The sequence below is a fragment of the Balaenoptera ricei genome, chromosome 1, assembly GCF_028023285.1.
Source record: "Balaenoptera ricei isolate mBalRic1 chromosome 1, mBalRic1.hap2, whole genome shotgun sequence".
In the NCBI taxonomy this organism is placed as follows: domain Eukaryota; kingdom Metazoa; phylum Chordata; class Mammalia; order Artiodactyla; family Balaenopteridae; genus Balaenoptera; species Balaenoptera ricei.
Window position 1 is genome coordinate 26963806 of NC_082639.1, and position 26082 is coordinate 26989887.

General features: G+C 50.0%; 1 protein-coding gene and 1 pseudogene across 1 annotated transcript in view; one reads left to right on the top strand and one right to left on the bottom strand.

Moving 5' to 3' along the window:
• Positions 1-26082, bottom strand: part of CSMD2 (CUB and Sushi multiple domains 2) — a 658022-nt gene that overhangs the window by 337175 nt on the left and 294765 nt on the right. Inside the window, exon 6 of the mRNA XM_059896727.1 lies at positions 10779-10891. Coding sequence (XP_059752710.1) covers positions 10779-10891 — 113 coding nt within the window. The remainder of the gene's footprint in view (positions 1-10778; positions 10892-26082) is intronic.
• On the top strand, positions 1182-3095 carry LOC132377421 (60 kDa heat shock protein, mitochondrial-like; annotated as a pseudogene).

Consider the following 26082-nt stretch of genomic DNA (forward strand, 5'->3'; position numbering starts at 1 on the left):
TCCACAGCGCACTGCTAACAGAACTAAGCAGAAAGCAAGGGCAAAACAGCAAGGACCTGGAGAATTTCTGAGGTGTAGTTGTTCTTGTTTGAACATTCATTCACGGAGCGCCCACTAGCGTAGCACCTATGGTATTACACTGAAGCACTGGTCTCTAAAGAGGATTCTGTAACCACTGATGCAGTGGAGAAAATGTGGAGCCTGGGGCTGGCTCCTGGGTCCCGGCTACACTTGAATGCACACCCCCGGCGCACATATGCACGCCACATATCCATGCACGCATGCACATCCGTGTCTACAACCAGTGCACCCACAAGAACACATTTGCGCCCCTGTGTATGCATGGCTACAAACCTTTACATACAAATATAATTCACACTTATACATGTGTTTGTACTGTATGTGAACAAAGTCAGGTCTCCCAAGAGAAAAGTGCTGGCTTTAACTGGTTGACGGAAATCTTAGTAGCTACATTCACCTCCTCTGAATGATAATGACTACAGGAGACTGCCAGCCTGCTCCATTCATCCTTTATATTCTGGTTAATTACAAGACATTTCCCCACTGTTGTAAAGGTTAGCGGAACACACGGTACACATTTAGCTGGAAGAATCTGGCGATACAAATGCCTCTCTAGTCTGCAGCATCAGTTATTGGGCTGAGCTAGCGGGAGACAAGGACCTGTTAGTGGAGGAGACAGGAGAGGGAGGCGTAACCTGCCTCCATGGCTCTGGGAACCAAGAAGTGCATGGAACCTACGGCTTCTTCTCATCCCAGTGGATTCAGACTTCCCTCCACAACAGTGAGCCCCTGCTCTCAGCCTGATCCCTCGCCTTTCCCCACCACCTGGCTGTCCTGCTGTCTGGACCATCCCTTCATGTCCTCCCACATCCACATCCACACCAAATCCAGTTAGTTCAGCCTCAGAAAATTTCTCCAGTGCGTTTCCTTCTTTCAATGTTCTAAGCCGTTCCTGCCCTAAACTCATCCTTTTTTTTTTTTGCTTGGTTTTGGTTCACCGATTCACTGTCTCTGGCCCATCTTAAAAAATGTTGCAGACAGTGATCTTTTAAAAATGGCAATCTGATTGCCACTTCGCAAACTTGGGTGTGCATCCTGCACTCTGCCCTTCCCTTGTCATTGAGGACCTGCCTCGCTGCCTGGTCACCAGCCCTGCAGAAATGCTTTTATTACTCACTGTCTTTTGCTGGACAAAGCCAGGTTCTGGCGCACTGGCTCCTCATCTCACTGAGATTCATGCCACAGATATAAAATTCGGTGCAGATGCCTAAGACCTAATGCTTCAAGCTGCAGACCTTCTAGCAGATGGGGAAGCCCTTACTACGGAGAAGAACGGTGGGAAGAACAGTGGTTACAGAACAGAGCTGAAGATGCCTCAGAGTAACAAAAGGTGAGGTATCTGCTGCCAGGTCAACTGACTTAAAGGATAAATATAAAACTATCACACCAGACTTGATCGGGACGCCGCCAACACAAATGAAGAGGCTGGGGTGGCGCCACCACTGCTACTGCACTGGCACTCTTGATTGCCATGGAAGGCTTCAAGAAGATTAGCAAAGGCGCTAATCCGGTGGAAACCAGGAATGGTGTGAGGCTGCGTGTTGACGCTATAACTGCTGAACTAAGGAAGCAGCCCAAACCTGCGCTAAACCCCGAAGAGACTGCTCAACTTGCCACAATTTCTAAAAATGGAGACAGAAATCAGCAACATCATTTCTGATGCAACCACAAAGGTTCAAAGGGTGTGCTTACAATAGAGGACAGGAAAACACTGTATGATGAATTAGGAACTGAAGGCACAAAATTTGACTATGATTACATATCTCTCTGCTTGAATAATACATCAAAAGTTCAGAAATGGGGATTCCAGGACACTGATGGTTTCTGGTATCCACTCTTGAAATTGCCAATGCCCAGTGAAAGTCTTTGGTTATAATTGTTGAAAATGCCCTCAGTACACTCAATTGGAATAGGATGAAAATTGGCCTTTGGGTTATAAGAGCCCAAGCTCCAGGTTTTGGTGTCACAGAATGAACCCAACAAGGCCGGTGCTACTGATGGTGTGGTATTTGGAAAAGTGAGTTGGACCCTCAATCTTTAAGAGGTTTTGCTTCATGACCTAGGAAAAATTGGAGAGGTTATTGTGACCAAAGGTGATGCCACATTCTTGCAAGGAAAAGGTGACAATACTGAAATTGAGAAACATAGTTAAGAAATCACTGAGCAGTTAGAATGTTACTGTCAGTGACCATGAAAAAGAAAAACTAAATGAACATCTGGCAAAACTTCAGACGGAGTAACTCTGCTGAAGATTGCTAGGACAAGTGACGTGGAAGAGAATGAAAAGAAATAGTCCCAGATGCTCTGAATGCTACAAGAGCTGCTGTTGACAAAAGCGTCACCTGGCTGCCTTGCTTCAGTGCGTTCCAGGCTTGGATTCACTGATCCAGCTAAATGAAGAGCAAAAAATTGGTACAGAAATCATTAAAAGAACACTCAAAACTCTGGCGATGACCATTGCTAAGAATGCAGGTGTTGGGGCTTCCCTCGTGGCGCAGTGGTTGAGAACCTGCCTGCCAATGCAGGGGACACGGGTTCGAGCCCTGGTCTGGGAAGATCCCACATGCTGCAGAGCAGCTGGGCCCGTGAGCCACAACTACTGAGCCTGCGCGTCTGGAGCCTGTGCTCCGCAACAAGAGAGGCCGCGATACTGAGAGGCCCGTGCACCGCGATGAAGAGTGGCCCCCACTTGCCACAACTAGAGAAAGCCCTCCCACAGAAACGAAGACCCAACACAGCCAAAAATAAATAAATAAATAAATAAAAAATTAAAAAAAAAATGCAGGTGTTGAAGGATAACGGATAGTTGAGAAAGTTTTGCAAACTTCCTCTGAAGCTGGTTATGCACCATGCTGGGCAATTTTTAAAATATGGTGGCAAAAGGAATCATCAACCCAACTCAGGTGGTAAGTAGTGCTCTGCTGGGAGATGCTGGTGCAGTTTCTCGGTTAACCACAGCAAAACTCGCTGTGTTGCTGGAATTGCTAAAGGAGAGGAGGACCCTGGCGTGGTAGATGGGCGGCAGCGTCGGGGGTGGCTCATGTTCTAATTCCTAGGACCGTGCTTTGCTATTTTTTTAAATTTGTATTTTATATTGGAATATAGTCGATTAGCAATGTTGTGCTAGTTTCAGGTGTACAGCACAGTGATTCAGTTACAACTCTAACCCTAACCCTGCTGTAGAGCACAGGGAACTCTGCTCAACACTCTGTAATAACCTAAATGGGAAAGAAATTTGAGAAAGAATAGGGACATGCTTTGCTATTAATAATGGGCTGTGCAGCGGTCTTCACGAACAGCTTCCCAGAAGTCAGCTGGAGGAAACGTCCGGAAGAAGGATGTTTAAGGGAATCACTACGGCCATCAGTTATTGGTTTCAGTTACCTTTGCAACACTTTCCTCTCTCCCTGGAACATCCTTTCTCCTCTTTTCTGCTTGGCTACCTCTTGTTGGAAGGCCTCACTCAGAGGTTACTTCCTCTCTGCCTCTCTGTCTACGTCTCAGGGAGTAGTCAGTGCCCTCTCCAGGCTTCATTCGGACCTCGGCTGAAGCCCTCATTACACGGGAACAGCAGGTCTGCTTCTAGCCATTTGCCTCATGAGCTCCTATGTCTGTGTCCCGGGACTGACACAGAGCCAGGCACATAGAAGGTTCCCAGTAAGAGTTTGATGACTGAGTGGATGAACGACCCACTGTTACAGAATATGTGCTTTGAATTAATTTCTGGCAAAAGGAAGGGGTAACACTTGAAGCCTGGTGAGGTGAGGGGCATCACATATGTGTTCACGCTCACTTTTCAGTTCAGGCCCACTCTTTCTTTTTTAAGATTTTTTTTTTTTTTTTGATGTGTACCGTTTTTTTAAAAGTTTTTATTGAATTTGTTACAATATTGCTTCTGTTTTACGTTTTGGTTTTTTGGCCGTGAGGCATGTGGGATCTTAGCTCCCTGACCAGGAATCGAACCCACACTGCCTGCAATGGAAGGTGAAGTCTTAACCACTGGACCGCCAGGGAAGTCCAGGCTCCCTCCTGATTGAATTCAGGAGCTTGGCTTTGTAGGGAGCCGGCCCTGGGCCCCTGAGACTTGTGCTGAGGCCCCCAGAGGCCCAACCCTGGAAATGAGGCTGGTAAGGGGTCTGGCAGCTCAGAGGGCCAACAAGAATAGGACAGATGAATCAGAGCTTGGGCCATGGGATGCCTGAGGCACTTTTGCTCTGGCCCAGGACTGTGGATCAGTCACAATTAAGAATGCAACATGTTCATGTGAACAACAGAAGCTTCAGCTTGTTACCGTAAAAAGCCTCAAGCATCTCAGTAAATGCAAATTGTTCTCAAATGGAAAAGTTTATTTGGCAGACAATTGAGACCCAGCACAGGACTTCTAGAAAGCAGAATATCTTTCAGTCTCGTGGTCACCAGGGTTGACTTGACAAGAGAGGCAGTGAGAAGGGACAGCGGGGCCAGGCTGGGATCTGGCTGAAGGGAGGGACAGAGGCAGTGAGAAGGGACAGCGGGGCCAGGCTAGGATCTGGCTGAAGGGAGGGACGGACACTAGAGGATGATCATCAGGTCAGAGTGGCAGCAAAGGGAACATGTGTGAGAAGGAGCCAGAGCAGGCAGCTCGCTCTCACTGCACAAGTGTTTCCCATATAACAAACAGGGGGTCAAGGTGACTGATGGGGTAGGAAGCTTCAAGTTTCCGTTTCTTGAGTGACTGCCACGTGTCAGATATTTTACCAGGAGCTCCTTTAATTTCTAGTAGCCCTGTGGGGTTAATATTATTCCCTCTACAGACGAGGAAAGCAATAGTGGGGGGTGCTATCCTCCCTGCCAGGGAAGCCCCTCCGCCTTTGTGATCACTGGCCACTGGGGGCATTTAAAAAAAGGCTCTTCTCACTGTCATCCCTTTAGGCTTAAAAAAATAAAAACAAAACAACCAAGAAAGCAATTAACACTCTGAGAAGGACTGGAAATATTCCTCGCCTGGAGACAGAGGGATGGATTATACAACCTCAGTGGCCTTCCAAAACCGGAAGGAACCTTATAGAACCTCAAGTCCTGGGGTTGCCAGGTACAGGAACCTATTTTAATCTGCTTAGGTAAATGCCTGCTACAAATAGGTTAAAGAGAGAATTCTCCGGTTGAAGCTGGGATGGAAATCCCACCTGCTCAGCCGCTAGCAAAACAGCTGCTGGGAGAGCCCCTTGGCCTCCAAGGAACCCACTTTAAAAGCCCACTCTCTTGGGCCCATATTACACACTTGGGGAGGACTCGTGCCCTAAGAGGGGATTGGTGGCCTCAGCCTCTACTTTGCCTTGAAATTTTTATGTCTTTATCTCTAGACCAGACCCTTCTTCTCTGAGCTACAGATGGACAGAATAGCCAAGTACTTATTAGATAGTCTCTCAACCACTGATATCCCAGTACTACCCCAGAATCAATGTGTCTCAAGCAAAATCCATCCCCCATCTCCCTGTGCCAGAGACTACCTTGGTGAATAGTACTCACTCAAGCTAGAAACCTAAGATTCACCCCTGACTCGTTCATCTCCTTTCCCCATCCCCCCTCACTCCCAAATCTGACGAGTCCTGAGTCCGGGGTGGTTTGCCATGGAAAGGTCTCCTCTGGTCTGTTTCCCCCTCTCCCTCTCCACTGCCTCTGCCTAAACTCTGGATCCTCATCATCCTCTCATTCTCCAAAACTCTTAACTGTCTCCCACTATTTTCATTCTAGAACAAAGATTTTTCTAGAATGAAAACATGATCACACCTCCCCTCTTGTTAAAACTTCTGATCACCTCTCATCACCACAGAACCAAGCCCAGCTTTACTGCAGCTTTTTACGACGAGACCCCCACCTCTCTTTCTGGCCTCATGGCCCGCTACCCCTCACTGCTTTGGACTGCAGACTTCGCTCTAGGTCGGCAAATGTTTTCTGTAAAAGGTCTGTGAGTAAACATACTAGGCTGTGGCCCGTCGTCTCAGCTGCAAATTACCCAACTCTGGTAGCATTGAAGCAGTTGTAGACAATCTGTCTATGAATGAGTGTAACTGAGTTCCAAGAAACCTTTATTTATGGACACTGAAATTTGAATTTCATATAATTTTTATGTGCTATGAAATATTCTTCTTCTTTTGATTTTTTTTCCTCCAACTATTTAAACATGTAAAACCTATTTTTAGCTCAAGAACCATATGAAAACAGACAGAGCGCTAGGTCTGGCCTGCAGGCTATAGTTTGCTGACCTGTGCTCCAGACACACACAGATATTTGTGGTTCCTTAGACTTAGCACTTTCACGCTACCTTGCTTCAGCTCTACCTGGAATGCTTCCTTCCATTGTCTGTCTGGCATCTTTTTGAGACTCACACTGAAGTCACTGCCCTTTTTCGGCTCTCCTTAAGTGTGTCCAGCAAAACGAAGTGCTTCTTTATCTCCAGTCCTAGAACCCTTCATCAGGCCTCAACTATAGCTCTTCTCATGTGGCACAGAAGTTGTAGATTCATGTCTGTTCCTCTCTTGAACCTGCTCTCCTTGAGAGCAGAGACTGGCCTCCTTGTGTTCATCTTTCTGTGCTGTCACGTGGTAGTGTCACATGGGACACGCTTGTTAAATGAAATACAATTGCCCACCTTCCGACAGCCAGCTCCAGGCAAAGCAAGCCTAGAACTCAGATCCTCTGATACCATGTGGTATTGGTTAAAATTGTGTCTGGCCATGAACAGCCCTAAATTCTGATTGGATTGAGACAGGAATGGAATGTGCTGTGTTGTAGGTTAGTGAGATTTATTTTATTTTATTTATTTTAATTTTATTTTTTGTTTCTCTGGGACAAAACATCCATCGATATAATCAGGAGTTGGTAATTGCTGGCTCTGAAGTGCCCTACCTCCCTTGAGACTCTAATGCCATAAAGCTGAGCGCGGGTGAAGCTGAGCCCGTGCTGATGACTCCCCAGGTCCATTCTTTAAACTTCTCCCCCCAGCTCTGTGCCCCCAGAGCCGGACCCCTGTGGACGGCTACAGAACAAGGGGGCCCACTGGTCAAACTGGTCAGTGTCCCAGGGCATAGAGCAGACTGTCCTCTTGTTGCTGGTTTCCTATTGGGTTGGCAGATGGGAGGCACAGCAGATGTGAGGGAGGGAGAAGGGCAAGATCTGGTTACAGATTCCTGGGGCCCCCTCCTCCTGCACTGGTTACTGATTCCCAGGCCCCCTCCTCTTGCACTGGTGACAGATTCCTGGGCCCCCTTCTCCTGCACTGGTTACTGATTCCCAGGCCCCCTCCTTCTGCACTGGTGATATTTCCAGGTCCCTCTTCCTGCACTGGTGACAGATTCCTGGGCCCCCTTCTCCTGCACTGCTTACTGATTCCCAGGCCCCCTCCTTCTGCACTGGTGATATTTCCAGGTCCCTCTTCCTGCACTGGTGACAGATTCCTGCGCCCCCCTCTGCACTGTAGGTTGGCAGAGGTCAGGCTCCTCAGCTGTGCCAGGCAGCCCCTCTTCAATGGCTCCAGCTCTTGCTCCTGTCTCCCCTGGCCCTTTCCCTGATGTGGTAAAGGCCTCTCTGTCGTTCATTCTCTGGGTAATCTCATTAAAAGGAAACCCTCTGGGTTCCTTTAATCTCACCTTTACCTCTGTAATTGGACCCTTCACTAAACCTTCTTCAGTTAAAGCCATGCAATAAGTATGCTCCTGTCTCCTACTAGACCCCTGACTGAAACCTCTCTCTGCTACTCTTTGGGACTGAACTTGCAAGTAGCAAAACTTAGAATGGTCTTTAGTGGTTCCAAAGTTTTCACTCCTTTAGAGCAATGGTTCTCATTCAGGGGTGATTTTGCACTCAGGGGACATTTGGCAAAGTCTGGAGACTTTTTGGTTGTTGTGTGTGTGTGTGTGTGTGTGTGTGTTGCTGGCATCTAGCATCTAGTGGGTTGAGGCCAGGGATACCGCTAAACATCCTGCAGTGCATGGGGCAGGTTCCCACAACAGAGGATCATCCAGGCCACGATGCCAATTGTGTGGAAGCTGAGACACCCTGCATTATAAAGTTACCAATTGCATTTCCAAATGATTATTGTAGACCCTTGCACTATATACCCTCAGTCTGGAAAACACTAGAGAAAGTTCACAGGGGAGAATCATGTATTAACACAATCAGTACACTCCACAGTATATTAGGATGCCAGATCCAGATGAACACGGCTGGGGTTCAAACTCAGACTCCGACATTCTATCGAGGGGACCTTGAGCCAGATACCTACCCTCTATGCAACTCTCGTTCCTCATCTGTAAAATGGGGCTAATAGTAGTACCTGCTTTACACAGTTGCTGTTAGGTCTGGATGAAGTAATAAATGCCAAGTTCTTGAAACCCAGAGAGAAACGCTGGCACACACCAATGTGCAAATCCTGTTCTGGGCTGTCTTGGGGGGAGTCAGAGAGAGAATAAGAAGGGGCCTGCTTTTGAGAAGTTCATAACTAAAACAGCTTTTCAGATTGTGGGTTGTTCCCTGCTACAGACTTGTGAAATTGACTTCGACGTTGCAACTAACATTAAAAATTGGAAAAGAAATTTTCAGGGTGCCTCACTCTTACTAAGGGTAAATACCACTTGGTGACATTTTCCTTTCAGTTCTGCAGATATATATGTGTGTCCTGGGTTGTGATGGAAAATGTATTTTTTTTATGGTGGGGTGAGATTAACAAAACAAAGTTTAAAAGATACCAGTCAAATAGGAAAAGTGAGGCACCCAAAGCACCATATGAGAAGGCCCTGTGATTTTGCAGAAAAACTCACAAAGGTCTGCGAAGGAATTCGAGCTTCACCATGTATAGGCTGTGTGATCTGTGCATGTCGGGCAAGTTACACAACCTCTCTGAACCTCAACTTCCTCAACTGAAATACGGAAATTAAAAACATATTAGCCGCTGCACTGTGGAGAGGATCAAATGGGGCAATGCTTATACACTGCCTAGTACAGCGCCTGGTGCACAGTAGGTGTGCAACGGATGTGTGCTCCTGACCTAGAGACTGCCTGGCCTGGGTCCTCATTGCCTGTTGTCTGGCAGAAAATCCTAATATATGACCATGACAAATGGGCCCTCAGAAACTTGAAATATTAGAAACACCTGGCACCTATTTAATCAGATGAAACAATAACATTCACCTCTTCTTTCCTATTTTGGAAAACACAACAGAAAGATCCAGAGAGGTGCTTCACTCCCACAAAGGCCCAACCTCAGTGGCGGAAAAAATGTATCCAGGAAAGTTCTCGGAGCCAGGCTTGTCAGACCAGGTTGGTTTCCTGTTTATTTCTAAAAATATTTCAAGGGACTCCTGCTACCCAAGGCTAAGGAAATGAGGCTATTCATAAAAGATTCAGATTTTACAGGTAATGCTTCTACTCCCAGTGCTGCTTTTATCCCAGTGTCCAGCCTGAAAGCCTGGCCCTGGGTGGGCCCCGCTCTGCCGGGGCCACCTCCCGGGGGCAGTGTGCTCAGAGCCTCCGAGGTGAGGCTTGGAGGGACAAGCTGCCAGCATCTCCTCCACTGGAGTCAGTGCTCCCTCCTGACCCTCGGCGGTGAGGTGGTGATCACAGCTCACTCTTCCATCAGGCCTGTGTCCTAGGCACACCAATATACCACACTCTCTCACTCACAGCACAGCCCACTCTCTTCCCCAGGGTCTTATATAGGGCCTTCTGCTTAATAGGTGTGCAATACAAGTTCACATTGAATCAATTAGAACCAATCTCAGTTTGTAATTGGTGATAGTAATGGCTTAATGAGCAACTTTGAAGCCAACCCTTGGTATTTATCTCTGTGGATAAATTTTGTGTACTTTGAACAAACTCAAGGTTGAAGAGGAATGTTGTCACCTACTCCCACCCATCCATTGGATTTTGGGATCTCCTCTAGGCGTGGAGAGCTCCCTGCCTCGGGGTCAACCCACTCATTTTTACGTGCGGCTCGCGGGGTTAGGAAATCCTTCATGATTGGAGCAGAAATCTGCTTACCTGCAGTTTCCACCTGCCATTCTTGGTCTGATCTCTTGCCACCAGACAGCTCTTCACAGATTTGAGCACCTAAGCTAGAGAGTTCCCTAGAGTTATTTTGCCTATCGTTTGTCAAACGTCTGTGTTCTACATGAAATGAACGAGAGCTGAAATGTGGGCAGCTCTCCCGCTTTATACCAGGGTAGGCTAAACTCTGCCGGTTAAGAGGGTGGGCTCTGGATTCAAAAGGCCGGAGTTCCGATGGTCTTGGGAAACTGCCTTAATTTCTCTGGGCCTCAGCTCTCTCGTCCATCAAATGGGGATGGTGATGGTATTTACTTCACAGGATAATGATGAAGATTAAGTGAGATGGCGCTGACCAAGAGCCTAGCACAGTGCCCGGCTCTCAGGAGGCCCTTGGTATAAACTAGTATGATTGGCCTGGCCTGAAGACGGGCAGCTCAGGGTACACCATTCTACACAATCTGAGAAGTGTCTTCCCTTGGACAACAGACCACAATGGCAGATGTAGACACGCAGATATGCAGACCTCTGAGTCCGCAAATAAGAGCAGGACAGCAGAGGCACGTGTACCCTGAAGACACACCGGACCCAGTCCGGGGACAAGACGGCCCCAGGCATCATCTCTGCCGCCCCCCCCCCCCCACCCCGGGGAAGCAGGGCAGCCCGGCCCCGCCTACCTTGGTACTGGGCGCTGAAGCCGCGCTGCCGGTGGTTGCCGTCCGACGTGAAGTGCAACCGCAGCCAGTTTTTGCTGCTGATTACGGGGGCTGGGAGGCTGGCTCCGGTGAACCTGTGGGGACAGGAAGACGGGGTCAGGGACCACAGCTGCCTGAGACCGGGCACCCGGGAGTCTCCCCACTGCCCACGTGGGCTGGGGCCTCCTCCCAGGCCTGGCAGAAGGGAAGGCCGTGCTGGCCCGGCCGCCCGCCAGTAGCCTGCGTTCTGGGCCGCTTGAGCTGGCTGCCCCGGGGGCTCTTCCCACCGCTGAGTTGCTGAGAGGAGGGGGCGATCCTTCAGGCCTGGAACAGAGGCCTAGTTCCCCACCTTCAGCAGAGGTCTAGCTGCGCAGGAGAGAGGTCCAGCCCTCCCAGCAGAGGCCCGTCACCCCAGCAGATGTCCACATACCCACCCCCAGCAGAGATCCAGATTCCCCGCAAAGGTCCAGCCCGCAAGCAGAGGACCAGCCCAGCTCTCCAGCGGAGGTTCAGCCCCCCACTCCCGGGCAGAGGTTCAGCGACCCCGAGCCAGCCCCTCGGGGACTCTGAGGAGTCAGGAGAAAGGGCTCAGGCAGCCCCTACAGGCAGCACGGCCCTTCCCAGGTGTGACAGCCTGTTCTGGGGTCACCAACTAGGCGCTGGGTCTTCTCCGGCCCCTGCCCCTGTCTCTGCTCCTCCACAAGAGGCCAGCCCCCACTGCTGGGCCACCTCTCCGCCCTTAGATTAGCCTTGTCTGCTTTCAGCCAGGCCGGCTCAGTGGGTGGGAAACCAGGATATCCCCGACCGTCGCCAGGCACTGCCCCAGCCTCTTGACCAGCTGCGTCCTGAGCCAGCTTTCAGGTCAATCAGATCTTTCCTCCTAGAGTTGCTCGGAGCTCAAGAACCTTCCGTGGCTCCCCGGTGCCCACGCAAGACTGGCTTTCCAAACTTTCCGCAACGTCCCCTGCTTGAACGGGCCTCCGCTCGGTGCCGGCCCCTCCGCCACACCCAGGCTAAGCCCCGGATGCCGCTTCTCGCTCTGCTTGCTGTGCTGCACCCCAGGAGCCCCTCGCCCTTCTCTCCTCAACCCCACAGCCCCCAGCGGGCCGACGCCCAGTGTCTCTCGGCTCCTCCTCCCTGCATCTGAATCAGGGACAAAACATCCTGATGAATCCCCTTTGGCACCACCGCTCCCACCCCGCCTGGACACCCTGCTTACATCGAAGCATTCCAAGCTTTCTCCTTTTCTGTGCCTTTGCCTTTTCTGCCTGGAATGTACCCGCGCGTAACCCTCTCTCCTGCACCAGCCATATCACTTGAGACGACTTCGGGATGCCCTCAGATACCATGTCCCCAGGAAGGCCTTTCCTATTCTCCTCGGCTCTGAAGCCACACGGACTTGGGTTCAGATCCAGGCTTCACCACTTCCTACCAGTGTGACCTGGGACCAGTTACTTGATCTTTCTGAAAATGGAGGAACAACACTGGCCCGGAGAGTCTGTGGGAATATGTGAGAGGCCTTACGGGCAAAGAACTTAGCCCACTATCTGACACATATTAGCTCAATAAACATAATTTTCCTTTCCCCTCCTGTGTGATGCCACAGCATGTTATTAAAATTATAATTCATTTATCTAGGTGTGCGTCTCCCTAGGATAATGCCTCAAAGAGGGCAGTGCAGCCTGGTGGGTGGGTGGGGGAGGGGAGAAGCTGGGACTCTAGAGGGATCGGCTGTGTTACCTTATGAAAATTACTTAAATTCTCTGTAACTTTATCTGTAAAATGAAGATAATAATCCCTCTCTCAAAGGGCTGCCGGGATTGAATGAGATAACACACAAAAAAGACTTTAGCACGGTCTCTGGAAAATAGAAAGCTCTTGGTAAATGGCAGCTGCTATGTTATTCTCCATCATCTTCATTCTTCATCTTTGTACTAAGCACCTAACACAATGCTTGATACAAAGCAGGTGTGTCAGGGTTCCAGCAGAAAACAGGTGGCTCGGTCATATGAGAATAATTCCAGTTGAACGAATGGCCTCTTCACCACCGGGGTTGGGGCAGTATCCTGAGGCTGTTAACAGGGGTCTGGTTTCCACTCACAGGCCTGGAGAGGACACGGCTATCCCTGAAGGAGAGGGTTGCATAGAAAGGGCCACCACGCAGGACCCAGATCTTCAGTCAGTGGAGACGACAGCCAGTTTGTGAAAATCCCACAAGGAGGGAGCAAGACACACTCCCTCCCTCCCCTCCCCTCCCCTCCCCTCCCCTCCTCCAATCTACTGCTGATGTTTCTGTGGATCTAGCCCAGTTGGAAGCCAGAGGGCAAGGGAGCATACTGATGTAGTCTCACCAGTAAGTCTTCCTGAGCATGGAACAGGGTAGACAAGGGAGGGGAGATGATCTGGAGGGCTGAAAGGAAGAGATCCAGCATGGTGGGTCTCCATAAATGCCTATTAGACAAAGGAACTAACCAAGGAGCTTCTCACCCTGCAAAACTGAGTTTTTACTCTAATGAAAATGCTGATATACACCAACCTCCAGGAATATCACCCATATTGCTAGGGTAAGAGCTATTACAGAAACCAATTACTGTATTTCACCAGACCCCATTTAAAATACTTTATTACGGGCAGAGTCATTTAAGTTTTCTAAGGAGCCACAAACACTATGGTGGGTTTTTTTCTTCCCCAGGCCAAATTCAATTCTATCTCAATAACAAAGCCTGGAGACTATTTACATAAGGGAAGTAGAAATAGGGAGAATTTACCTGAATAATTCAGAACCAAGGGCTGTTCATTGCAAAATGGAATGAGGGGAGGATGCTGGGGTCCCAAGGGCAGGAAGAGAGTAATGATCAAGGTTGTAACCAGAAGTCAGAAAGTCGGTATTCTCCAGCCCTGGGATCTGCATAACCCCCAATGGTACAGGCTGGAGGAGCCCGAAGGGACATCCTCTGCCTCCCATTTCTCCCACACTTTCACCTGCTCCCAGGAATCCTGATGATGATTGTTCATTCCTGAGGCTTAAACTCAGGGCCCTGTGCATCTTTACTCTGCACTACTCCTGCCTCCTTGGACATAAATGCGCATTTGAGAGTTTTCTTGGCATCTATCAGAGAATGGGAGGCTTAAATGCTGGAAGCATCACATTAAACTCTGCCATTGCGATGGTATCATGCCTCACTCAAAACCCTCCAATAAAAAGAACAAACTACTGACACACACAACAACATGAATGATTCTCAAAAGCATTATGCTGAGTGATAAAAGAGTATATACTGTGTGAATCCCTTTATATGAAACTCGGGAAAAGACTAATCTACAGTGAGAGAAAGCACATCAATGGTTGCCAAAGCTGGGGGTGAGAGGTACAGGTGGGGATTGCCTGGGAAGGAGCACAGGGGAACCTTCTGGGGTGATGAAAATGTTCTATATCTTGAATGAGATGGTGGTTATATGGCATATACACATTTGTCAAAGCCCCCACAACTGTATATTTAAAATGGGTAATTTTAGGGACTTCCCTGGTGGTGCAGTGGTTAAGAATCCGCCTGCCAATGCAGGGGACACGGGTTCGAGCCCTGGTCTGGGAAGATCCCACATGCTGTGGAGCAACTAAGCCCGTGAGCCACAACTACTGAGTCTGTGCTCTGGAGCCCACGTGCCACAACTACTGAAGCCCGCACGCCTAGAGCCCGTGCTCCGCAAAAACAGAAGCCACCGCAATGAGAAGCCCGCGCACCGCAACGAAGAGTAGCCCCCGCTCGCCCGTGCGCAGCAGCCAAGACCCAACGCAGAAAAAAATAAAATAAAATAAAATAGGTAATTTTATTTTATGTAAATTATACTTTAATAGAGTTAATTAAAAACAAATCTTCAGTGGCTCTAATCCTTAGCGTCAAAGACCATACCAGGGTCTACAGGCCTTAAAAAAGCCAGTGTGTCTTCACCTCTCCTGTCTCCTCCTCTACTTATGCTTTACGCTCCAGCCACATGGGTCTCCATGCTGTTCAAAACTGGCCAGGACTGCTCCTGCCTCAGGGCCTTTGCACTTGACAGTTTCTCTGCCTGCTGGCTGGGTCTTCTCCCAGACCGCCACCTGGCTCACTCTCTCACTTCCTCAAAGCCTTTGGTCAAATGCCACCTTCCCAGTGAAACCTTCCTGGTCTGACTTTTGCCTGCTTTCCCTCTCTGAGCACGTCACACAGACTTGCAGACAGACAGACACACACACACACACACACACACACCCCATTCTCTAGTCAAACAGAAGACCTACGTGAACTGGAACACACACTGCTTTTTAGTGCTTCTCTGCCTTTGCGTGCTCATAATGCCTTTTCCCATTGCACCACCTGGCTGCACAGAGAGGTTAAGAAACTTGCACAAGGTCACACAGCTATTAAGTGGCAGAAGTGGGATTCAAACCCAAACCATCCCACTCATGCTAGATAGAGCCTCTGTACTCGGAGAAGGCAGTGGAACAATATAGGCTGAATTCCATCCTGTTCCTTTACTTTCCCTCCCTCCTCCCCCCAGGATCCTCTTTAATTTTGCTCCCTGTTAGAATCATAATTAAAGAAGAGAAACACAGAGAGAGATTCTCCCCTTCAAACCTTTCTGTCCATATTAACTTCACTATGAGGGGTCTGGGGAATTCCAAGTTGGCCCAGGAAATTGCTGCCGCAGTACAACATAAAATGTATTTAAGCAATTATGCTCATTTTTTTTTCTTTTTGGTAAATTGACTTCCGTTAAATGGGGCTTCCTTAATGGAATCTGGCTTGGGGAGAATAAAAAAAAAAAAATCACTCCCTTTAATGCATGTAGTTGATTATGGAAAAAGTGGCTTTGAGTTCCTCTGCAGAAAGCTCTAAGCTCTGCTTTCAGTAATAGGAGAGCTCAGAGCAGACTGTGTGGATAGCATTTCTTCTTAAGAAGCTTCTCGTACAGTCAGGATGTTGGGGTGCTGAGAGACACGCCCCACAAGATGACAACAGTGATCTGCAAGGAATTGCTGCCTAATTTTAAACTGAGAGGGAGGAATATTAGGAGATCTTGGTTTAAATCTCAGCATCCCTGAAAATGGACATCCTCAGGGGAACTTTCATTCATTCATTTACTCACCAAGCACATACTGTGTACAAGGTACTGTGCCTGCTGGTGGGTACCACTCCCACTGTGGTCCCCTAGATACAACAGTTCCTGCAAAGCCTGTCATCTACAAGGTTCGGCTTCACCGTCTCCTTCTCTGTGCAGCTCCTCGGTCAATAGCCTCTGGCTTCTGTGCTCCCAGCACACCTTCTGTGGGCTTTATCTCTTAACCAAGTTATGTGCACAGCCTGGATCTGATTCAGGCTTGAAGAATCTTCCAGGGCCAAGCATAAACCACCCCTCCACCCCCAACCCACCCGGCCGGGGAGAAAGTGACATACAGGAGGTGCTTGCCACCCCACTCCCAAGCCCTCTGCCCTTCCCACCTGCTGTCTGCTCTCCCCACTGGGGAATGGAGAGAACACCATGATGCAACCAGGGAAAGCCTTCTGGAAATGTCTTGGTGGTGGCAGCAAAGGACACCGAGGCCCTTGTTGGAGGCTGACTCCTGCTCCCCCGCCCAAGCTCCCTCTCACCCCTGACGTGAGCCTTTATTGACTCAGCCCTGACACCCAGTCTCATCACAAATGATTTCCATATCAGTTTTTCTTTAGCCAAACGCCTAGGACTCTTGTTATACTGAGGAAAACCCTTTTCCCAAGACAAACCTGTGATGTTACATATTTTCCAGGAACTCGGTGAATGTTTGGGGTGAGTACAAGTCCCTTTTGGCTGTGGGCTGCTGGAGCACCCCGGCCTCTAGACTTACCTTTGGAAAGAGGCCCTTTGGCTTCTTCCCAAGGTTCTGGTTCCCAGCAGTGCCTGCCCACCCCAGGTACTGAGGCAGTTCTGAGAGGCCTGAGCTACCCTACAAAGATTCAACTCCTGGCTACCTAACTGTATGTTTTGGGGGTTGTTTTCTTTCTTTCTTTTTATTTTTAATTAACTAATTAATTTATTTATTTTTGGCTGTGTTGGGTCTTCGTTTCTGTGTGAGGGCTTTCTCTAGTTGCGGCAAGTGGGGGCCACTCCTCATCGCGGTGTGTGGGCCTCTCACTATCGCGGCCTCTCCCGTTGCGGAGTACAGGCTCCAGTCGCGCAGGCTCAGTAGTTGTGGCTCACGGGCCTAGTTGCTCCGCGGCATGTGGGATCTTCCCAGACCAGGGCTCGAACCCGTGTCCCCTGCATTGGCAGGCAGATTCTCAACCACTGCGCCACCAGGGAAGCCCTGGGGGTTGTTTTCTATGCTCTGAACAAACCAAAGCTTCCCCTCGCCCGTCATTCCTGCCCCTTAGCGTTCTCTCTCCCCATGATGTGCACCCTCCTCCCAGCCACCCCACCCGGGGATCATCCTTAACTCCTTCCATTCCTTCGCTCCCGTGGCCAACTGTGGCCACATGGTCTTTACCTCACGACCGCATCGTTCCTCACCCGCGCTACAGAGACAGCCTTCTGATCTGCCCTCGGCCTCCATCCATCTTCCATACTCTGTGCGGGCACTTGCTCAAGTCATTGCCTTGCTGGAAACCCAGCAGCAAAGGTCCACTGGCTCCAGGATAAAGTCTAAGCTTTTTCATGTCTTCCCTCTCCAGTGACACCCACTTTGAGCTCCAGGCACTTTTATGTCTCCATGCCTTTGCATAGGCTATTCCCTCTGCCTGGAATGCCTTTTCCTGCTGCCCGACCTGGTTACCTGGGAGAATATCACTGATCCCATGAACCTAACAAAATGCCTCCTTTCCTCCACCTCTCCCTCTCCCTGCCCCTGTGGGAGGAGCAGTGCCCTCCATGTGTCTGCTTCGCACCTTGGACATGCCCCACTGCTGTACTGAGCACAGCAAACTGTAATCATCTTTTGACTTGAGGACCACCTCCCTGACTCGAAGGCGAGCTCCGTAAGCGCAGGGACAGAATTTTCTTTGTCTCTGTGTGTCCAGCAACACAGCACAGTGCCCGGCGCACAGAACAAATCAGTTCCATAGAACCGGGCTTGGCAAACCACAGTGCGCCGTCTCTTTTGTCAGTAAAGTTTCACTGGGTCACCACCGTGCTCATTCATTTACATATTGTCTGCCTTCAGGGTTACAAAGGCAGAGCTGAGTAGTTGTGACAGTAAGTATAACCTGCAAAGCTGAAAATCTTTACCTTGCCCTTTACAGAGTTTACTGATGCCGAACGTAGAAGCCTTGCCCGTGATGCAGTCGGTTGGTAAAAAATAATTTCTAAGTGGGGAATGATAAAAGAATACACTCATAGCTTAAACACTCCATTATAATGTAAAAACACTTGGAGGGACATGTTTTTTTTTTGCCAGTCCATGTAACTCGGGAGCAAGGTCTTCCCTTTGACCGTGGGTTTCTTCTCTGCATTGCCTATCTTGCATAAACTCCACCGATGATGCATCGCTCACCATTTCCAATTCTGCCACAGCTCCTCCAGTCAACAGATGATTACGGAGCACCTGCGATGTACCAAGCATCGTGCTAGGCACTGGGGATGCAGCAGTGGGCAAGACAGACCTCGTCCCTTCCCAGATGGAACCAGCTCAGTGGCGTGCCATTCTCTCACTCACTCACACCTAATATTTAGGAAGCAATTCTTTTTAGGGCGTCTCCTTCATGGAACCATGCCAAAGCATTCAATTTAGTTTCCAGAGATGCAACTATACTTCCTTTCACACTCGTATTTCATCAGTTTATGTGATGTTTAATTTAAGTCACATAATTATAATAACAAGTATGACTGGCATCGAGGGAGTTGGCAACGAACCCATCCGATTCTCAGAAAGTGCAAGGCTCAGCTGGTGGGAGCACGGAGTGCACGGGCATTGGGGGTGGGGGAGGGAGACAGCCCGCAGGCAGCCAGCGCTGAGTGCCACGGGGCCTCGGGCAGGAAGATCCATCAAGCCTGGGAGTGCCAGCCACTCCAGGGAGCTGCTTGGGGGGAGATGGTTAAAGCACTTTTATGACACATGCTTTGTGAATGAATGAATGAATGAATAAATGAATGAGCGAACATGCAAATGACTCTTCCTTTCAACAGTGGGCATCTTTTCTAACGCTATCCCCTTTGAGATCAGAAGAGTGGGAAACAGCCAGTCTTAACAACATATCTGAGAATTTCAGAGGCCTTCCAGGTCTGCCGCCTGGCTATGCACGAATCCCAGCTCCAGCATTCTGGACACATCGTCAGTCAAGGTGTGTTCTGAATGTTTCTAAAGATGAAGAACTCACCTCCCAGCCAAACTCTCCCTGTCCACTTTGACCCACCCCACCCTTCTTCTAGCAACTTCCTTTTCATCCATCCTGTGTCGTCTTACAGCCACTGGCTCCCGGAAGCCAGGTGGGCTTCTCCCTGGTACCTCCTTTTCTCTTGTAAAGAGTCCTTACACTTGGTCCAAGCCAGTGCTTGTCTCATCACGCATCGCGCAGGGATCTGCTTCCCCACCAAACCACGAGCTCCCTGAAGACAGGAGCTGTTCCTTTCTTGTTCGGTTCTTCCCTCCGTACCTTGTGAGTGCCTGACACGTGGGAAGGGCTCGAGAAATACTGCTCACGGGAAGAAGGAACACTTAAATAAATGAACGGATGAACGAGGTCCTGCGGGAGGAAGCAGAGGGCATACGTGGGGAAAGCAGAGGAAAAGGCAGGTGAGCAGGGAAGCCTGGGGGCAGCGGGGAGGGGCTCGGGGGCCACGCGGGGTTTCGTCTTGGTCTCCCGTGAAGACGTGCTGCCCCAGCCCCTTGGGCCCTCAGCCCTCACTGTTCTCCCCATGTTCTGGGCAGCTGCTGGTACCTTCTGGGGAAACTCTTCTCGTGGTGACATGGCCCCAGGGCAGCAATGGTGGAGTCTGGTAATCAACGTGGGCAAATGTTCCCTCTGTCCCAGAAGCAACTCAATAAACTCAACAAATTATCATCGTTCTTCCCTGCTCGGCTAATTGTGAGCTCCAGGGAACCCACACAAACTACATCAGGTACATGCTTGTCCTCCAGAAGCACTGCTCCCTGGAGGGTGTGTGTCTGAGCCCGGGAGGGCTGAGGGACAGAGCTCCTGGCTGTGTGTGCTGTCGGGATGAGAGTGGTATCACGATGTCCTGGGGCTGTGAGTTGGGGGGAACACAGTGAGAAGGTCTGGGGAGTGGCTTGGGGTGTTGGTTCCTTCCGTTCCCAGCTCAGCCGCTCACCGGGCAGGGCTGCTGGGGGAGGGGTGTCCTGCCTCTGTGGAGAGACCGTGCCCATGATGCTAAAGTGAATGGGGCTGGGTCTGGAGATGGGCACTGGCACTGGGGGCCAAGCTCTGGGCAAGGGGGCTTGTGGTGGTTTCCCCAAAGCCTTTCAAGGGATGCCCAACTCTCTCCTTTTCTGTCTCCAGGCCTAACTATCAGGCAGTTCTACTCTTTTCTGAGTGCTAAAGCCTCTGAAGATCAGTCTCCCTCCCTCGACACACAGCTCTGGGAAGGGGCAGCCTCGTGACACCAGGCCAGGCCAATCAGCTAACGGGACCGTGCACGTGCAGTGACTGACAGAAGGCCTCACAGGCCTAGCTCTCCCAGGGGAGATTTGGGAAAAGGGTGTCCCAGCATCATCTCTTCCACCTCTGTTCCTGCCCCCCACCCCATCACTCTTATAAGACCCGTCCTCCTCCAGGTCCCGCTCCAGTCTGACTGGGACAGAATCTAAGAGCAGTCTGGGCCCTGACCAGCTGCTGGGCCCTCAGCTGGCCGTTCCCTGCCCCCAGCCCGAGCCTCTGTTGCCATAGATTAGACCTGAGATCCAGCCTGCAGACCTGATGGTCCCCATGCCTGAAGATGTCAAAGCCTACCCCCACCAGGCTTCACCCAGGAACAGGGTGCTGGCCTTAGGAGCCTCGTGACCAAGGTGTGCTCACACGCTACCTGGATCCTCTTCCCGTACTGGCTCAGGTCTCTGTCTAGGTGGAGACACCACCTGTCAGGTTCATCACCTGTCTTGTTCCCCTACAGAGGCAATAGGTTTAAGAAGGTCAGGGTTAAAGGCCAGGTCTCTAAAATCAGACAGCCCTGTATTTGAATCTGGGCTTGACTGTCATCTAGCTGTGAAATGTGGGCATGTGCTATGAATTCTCTGAGCCTCGGTTTCTTCATCTGTGCAATGGGATTCTGTGCTCTTGCATATAACGTATCCAGGACTGTGCCTGACACAGTAGGTATCTCACAAATGTGAACTATTTTACTCCCTGGCTTAGGTCTGAGAAGAGAGGAGATGGGATCTTATCCGTGCCTTGAACCCTAGCCTCCAGAGAACACAGGGAGTAAGGAGACCCCAGAATAGTGTGGCCTCACTTCCCTGGGGAAATAAGGATGCCTGCGTCCACTCTGGTGGGAGCACAGTGCAGGGGTGAAAGGGCAGGGCACGCTGCGGCACCCAGCATAGCCGGTACACTTGGCTGCCACCTTCCTTCCCGCCCTCAGGCAGCCCCAGCCTGGCCTCCACTGGCTCGTGCTTACTCAGCCTTGCCCAGCTTCCGCCTGTCACTGTAACAGGAATCGGAGAAGGGACCTGCCCCCATTCCAGGGAGGGTGGCAATGTATGCCTTGCAGAGGCCTCTGGGGATTAAACTTGGATAATACTTCTCATCCAGAGGAAATGTTTGCAGATGGCTTATCGAGGGGCCGCCCACGCCAGCCTTTGCCTGCCACTCCACTGCCATTCTGAGTTTGAGCATCCTCAACGTTCCCTCTCCCCCTCCAGGAGGCAGCTAGCCAGCCAGCCCCGCCTGACGGTTCAGCAGCTCTGAAGCCCTGGCTGAGGGAGTGAACCTCCCAGGCGGCTGGAGAATGGATGGGCTAAACCGTCTCGGGGACCGGGGTTGCTAAGGTCAGTGAGGAAGCTATCCTAGAGTCAGATGGAGCCGGATTCCCATCCTGCCTCCACAACCACGGGCTGTGTGACCTGGGGAGGTTGCTTTCCCTCTCTGAGCCACCCTTTCCCCAGCGTACCTCTCATAGTGTGACTACGATGATTCAAGGTGACGCAGTGATGCTGATAAACTCCTGCTGAGGCTTCAAGACACAGCAGCCATCACTCTTGGTCATGTCATAGCTCCGTGCAGCAAGGGAAACGCGTGGGCAAAGGGTCTAACATTTACTGAATCCAAAGCAGTTTGGGGCAGAGATTAAGCACATGGGCCCTGGAAGGCACCTGCCTGGGTTCAAGTCTCGGCTCTACACTTCCCAGCTGTCTAACTTTGGGCAGGTAACTGACCTGCTTTGCGCCTCGGTCTCCCCATGTATTTAATATGGATAACAACAGCACGCACCTCATAGAACTCTAAGAGGTTTACGTGAGATAATGAGTTTACAAGCTCTGAGTACAGGGCTTGGCACACAGCAAGTGCTCAAGAAGCATTCGCTGTTATGGAGGGCCCACCATGTGCCAGTGCCATCCGTACGCCACCTGAACAACGCACCAGAGACCCAGCCATTAGTATGGTGGAGCAAACACAAGCAGAGGGGAGAGGAAAGAGACAGGAAGGAAGGCTTGGAAATGGGGGAGGGGAGAGTTCCTGTCTTATATCACTCACCCCCAGCACATCTAAGTTAACGTCTTATATTCGTGGTTTCAAGTGGCGGAAATCCTGATTAAATCGGCGTGGAGTAGAGAAGGAATTATCGGCTGCCATAGTCACACTGTAGCTGGCCCCAGGGATGACTAGACCCAGGGACTCAGATGCCACAGGCCCCTGTCTCTGGGTCCGTCTGTGCTGTGCTCTGTCTCTGGCTTCATCCTCGCTACTGCAGATGGTGCTGCTGGAGGCTGGGACTGTGGCCATACTTAGCAGCTCCCTGATTCACTCTCCCAGCTTCACCTCCAGAGAGAAAACGAAGATCTCTTCCCTTGGGTTCAATTAGGAAAAGCTCACTGGGAGCCTCTGATTAGTCTAGCTGGGGTTGTGTCCACTCCTGGGGCCGAGGGCATGGGCCCCTACCAGAACTCCATGACTGGTTTTGGGGACAGTTCTCCCAAAGAAGGAATGGGCTCGAAAGAAGGGAGGAGTTCCAGGCAGATAAAAGATGTCCACTGTGGTTGAAAGTGGCAGGGGTTTGGACAGAAAGATCAGGGGCCACTCTTCCTACTCTGTGGTGTCAGGGAGGGGCTTTGTCAAGGCCTGTGAGGGGTACCCACAGCTGGCTGCGGGGGTTATCTCCTCAGAGGTGGTCTTGTTCTAGCTTTCATCCTCTCCCCCTCTGCCACAACCTGCCAAAGGTAAACACGCATGCCTGGTCCGCCGCATGCTGACCCTATTCTTACACCTGATCATCTGTCCCATTTCCTGTCCACCTGTTCACTAGCCCACTGGGCTAGGTGCTGACTCCGTACTTGGCTTTGGCTAGCCTCTGCCCATGAGAGTGGACCCAGGCTCCGTGTGTACCTGCCGAGGGGTTCAGTGGGCCATCCAGGTCAGTCTACATGCTGAACTCGGGGCATCTTATGACCTGGGGATAACTTCACCAGGTGCATCTGGAATCAGGATCAACCCAGATGGGAAAAGTCTCCCCAGAACCCCGTAAGTGTTGAGATTTAGACACCTTCTCTCTTTCCACCTGCTCTCCTCCTGCAGTATTTGGCCTTGTTCCTTGCCAGCTTCCCCTTCTCCTTGGCCCCAAGGGAGTTCCTAGACGCTCAGTAGAGGTTAAACACATAGACTTTGGAGTCAAACCAACCTGAGTTTGAGGCCTGGCTCTGCCACTCATTGCTGTGAAATGAGAATAGAGTTGCAAAGACAGTACAGAAATTTCCTGTATACCTCTCCCCCAGCTTCCCCTAATATTAGCATCTTACATGACCACGGTCCATGTATCAAAACTGAGAAATCAACATTGGTACTGTACTATTAGCTCAATGGAAGACCTTATTCACATTTCCCCAGTTTTTCGGCTAACGTTCCCCAGTTTTTGTTCCAGGATCCAATCCAGTGTTTCACATTTGCCCTGGGCAATTTAATCTCTCTCTCTCTAGGCTTCTGGAGGTGATCCACCTAAAGCATTATCATCATTTTTATTAAACTATCACGGTCACATCTGATTGAGTAACATTTCTTGGCATGAGGTCCATGCCAAAGAGCCTAGCTCTGCTTATGACCATGTCTTCCCCACCGGTCTGGCTTCCAGGAAATTTCAGATGCCTCCTACCACCACCAATCCTGAGACATATCCATCCCTCAAACACTGCTTATCCATGGCCATTAAAGCAGCAGCCGCAATGCTCCAGCAACTCAGCTACTGGTTGAAATGTGTGTGTGTGTGCACATGAGTGATGAGTGAGTGAGTGAATGAACTGAAAGAATAAAAGAGTGAATTAACTGGTAAGCCAGTGAGCGAATTAGTGACTTAATGAGTCAGCGAGAGAGTGAAGTGTGTAAAATCGACTAGATCACGCTCCCTACTCCCTCAACTCATCCACTAAGCGGCGGCATACATTTCTCATCTTTGTTAATGCAAGCAGGGGTTAAGAACAGCACAGGAATAGTTACAGACCACCAGTTGGATGAGAAGGATACTGTTTTCATTTCCTATTGCTGCTTTCACAAATTACTGCAAATTTAGTGGCTTACAACAACACAGATTAATTATCTGACAGTTCTGGAGATCAGAAGTCCAAAATGGGTATCACTGCGCCAAGGTCAAGGTGTCTGTGGGGCTGCACTCTCTCCGGAGGCTCTAGGGGTGAATCCGTTGGCTTGCCTCTCCCGGCTTCTAGTGGTTACCTTCATGTCTCAGCCTGTGGTCTCTTTCTGTATCTTCAAAGCCAACCGTGGAGCATCTTCAAATCTCTCTCTGACTCTGACCCTCCGCATCTGTCATCACATCTCCGTCTCTAACTCTGAAACTCCTGCCTTTCTCTGATATGGACCCATGTGATTACATCAGCCCCACTCGGATGGTCCAGGATAATCTTCCCATCCCCAAATCCTTAACATAATCATATCTGCGAAGTTCCTTTTGCCATGTAAGGTAACATATTCATGGGCTTTGGGGCCTAGGATGTGGACATCTTCGTGGAGTCGTTATTCTACCTGCCACAGAGGCCTCGCTCAGAGGGCAAGTGCAGCACTGATTCCCACCCCAAAGGAGAAAGGGCAGCAGGGGGATGGAGAGAGCATCACAGCATTTATCACGTGCCCCTGCCACGTACTTCTGCTTCTCATGTTGTTGTTGTTATGCCCTGGGATTTTTAAGATTTCCCTAAATTTGATGCTTGCCCCCAAACTTGAGAAACACTGTGACAGATGATATGCCAGGAGCATATGCTGCTACAGTTGAGGGTAAAATTTGCCCTAGGATTCCTGGAGAAGGATTAAGAGTGGGGTGCCTCAACCCTGGGTACACATTCCCATCAGCTGGGGAGATTTAAAAAAACTTATTTTGAAATGAGCACAGAATTGCAAAGACAGTATAGAAATTTCCTGTATACTCCTCCCCTAGCTTCCCTTACTATTAGCATCTTACATAACCATGATCCATCTAGCAAAACTAAGAAACCACACTGGTACATTAATATTGGCTCAGTGGAAGACTTTATCGCATCTCCCCAGGTTTCCCACTAGGGCCCCTTTTTGCTCCAGGATCCAGTCCAGCATTTCTCTTGCATGGGGGCATCATGTCTACAGAGTCTCCTCCAGTCTGTCGGCTTCTCAGGCTTTCCTTATTTTCTCAAGACCTTGAGACTTTTGTACTGGTCAAGTATTTTGTAGACTGACCTTTAATTTGGGTTGGTCTAATATTTTCTCATGATTAGACCAGGGTTATGGATTTGGGGGAAGAATACCACTGGCTGAGATGCTCTTATTATTGCATCATCGAAGGGGGGGTGTGATATCAGCATGGCCTATTACTGATAGTCTTTGCTTTGATCCCTTGGTTACAGTGGTATCTGCCCCCTTCCTCCACTATAAGGATGTCGCTTGTCCAGTTGGTGTTATCGCTGCCGAGCAAGAGGCTCTCACCACCTCCGAGGTGGGGGGTCCATCCCAGCCTGCCTAAACAGTGTTTTCCAAATCCACCCATGGATTGTGACCCATTCGCAGGTCTTAAGATCAGACCGTGGGGTGCATTTTAAAGAAAAAAATAAAGTAGAGGAGACTATAACAGCATAGAATGGAGAAGAAAAGAGTATGTCACACACATAGTAGGTATAGTTTCGTAAAACTTT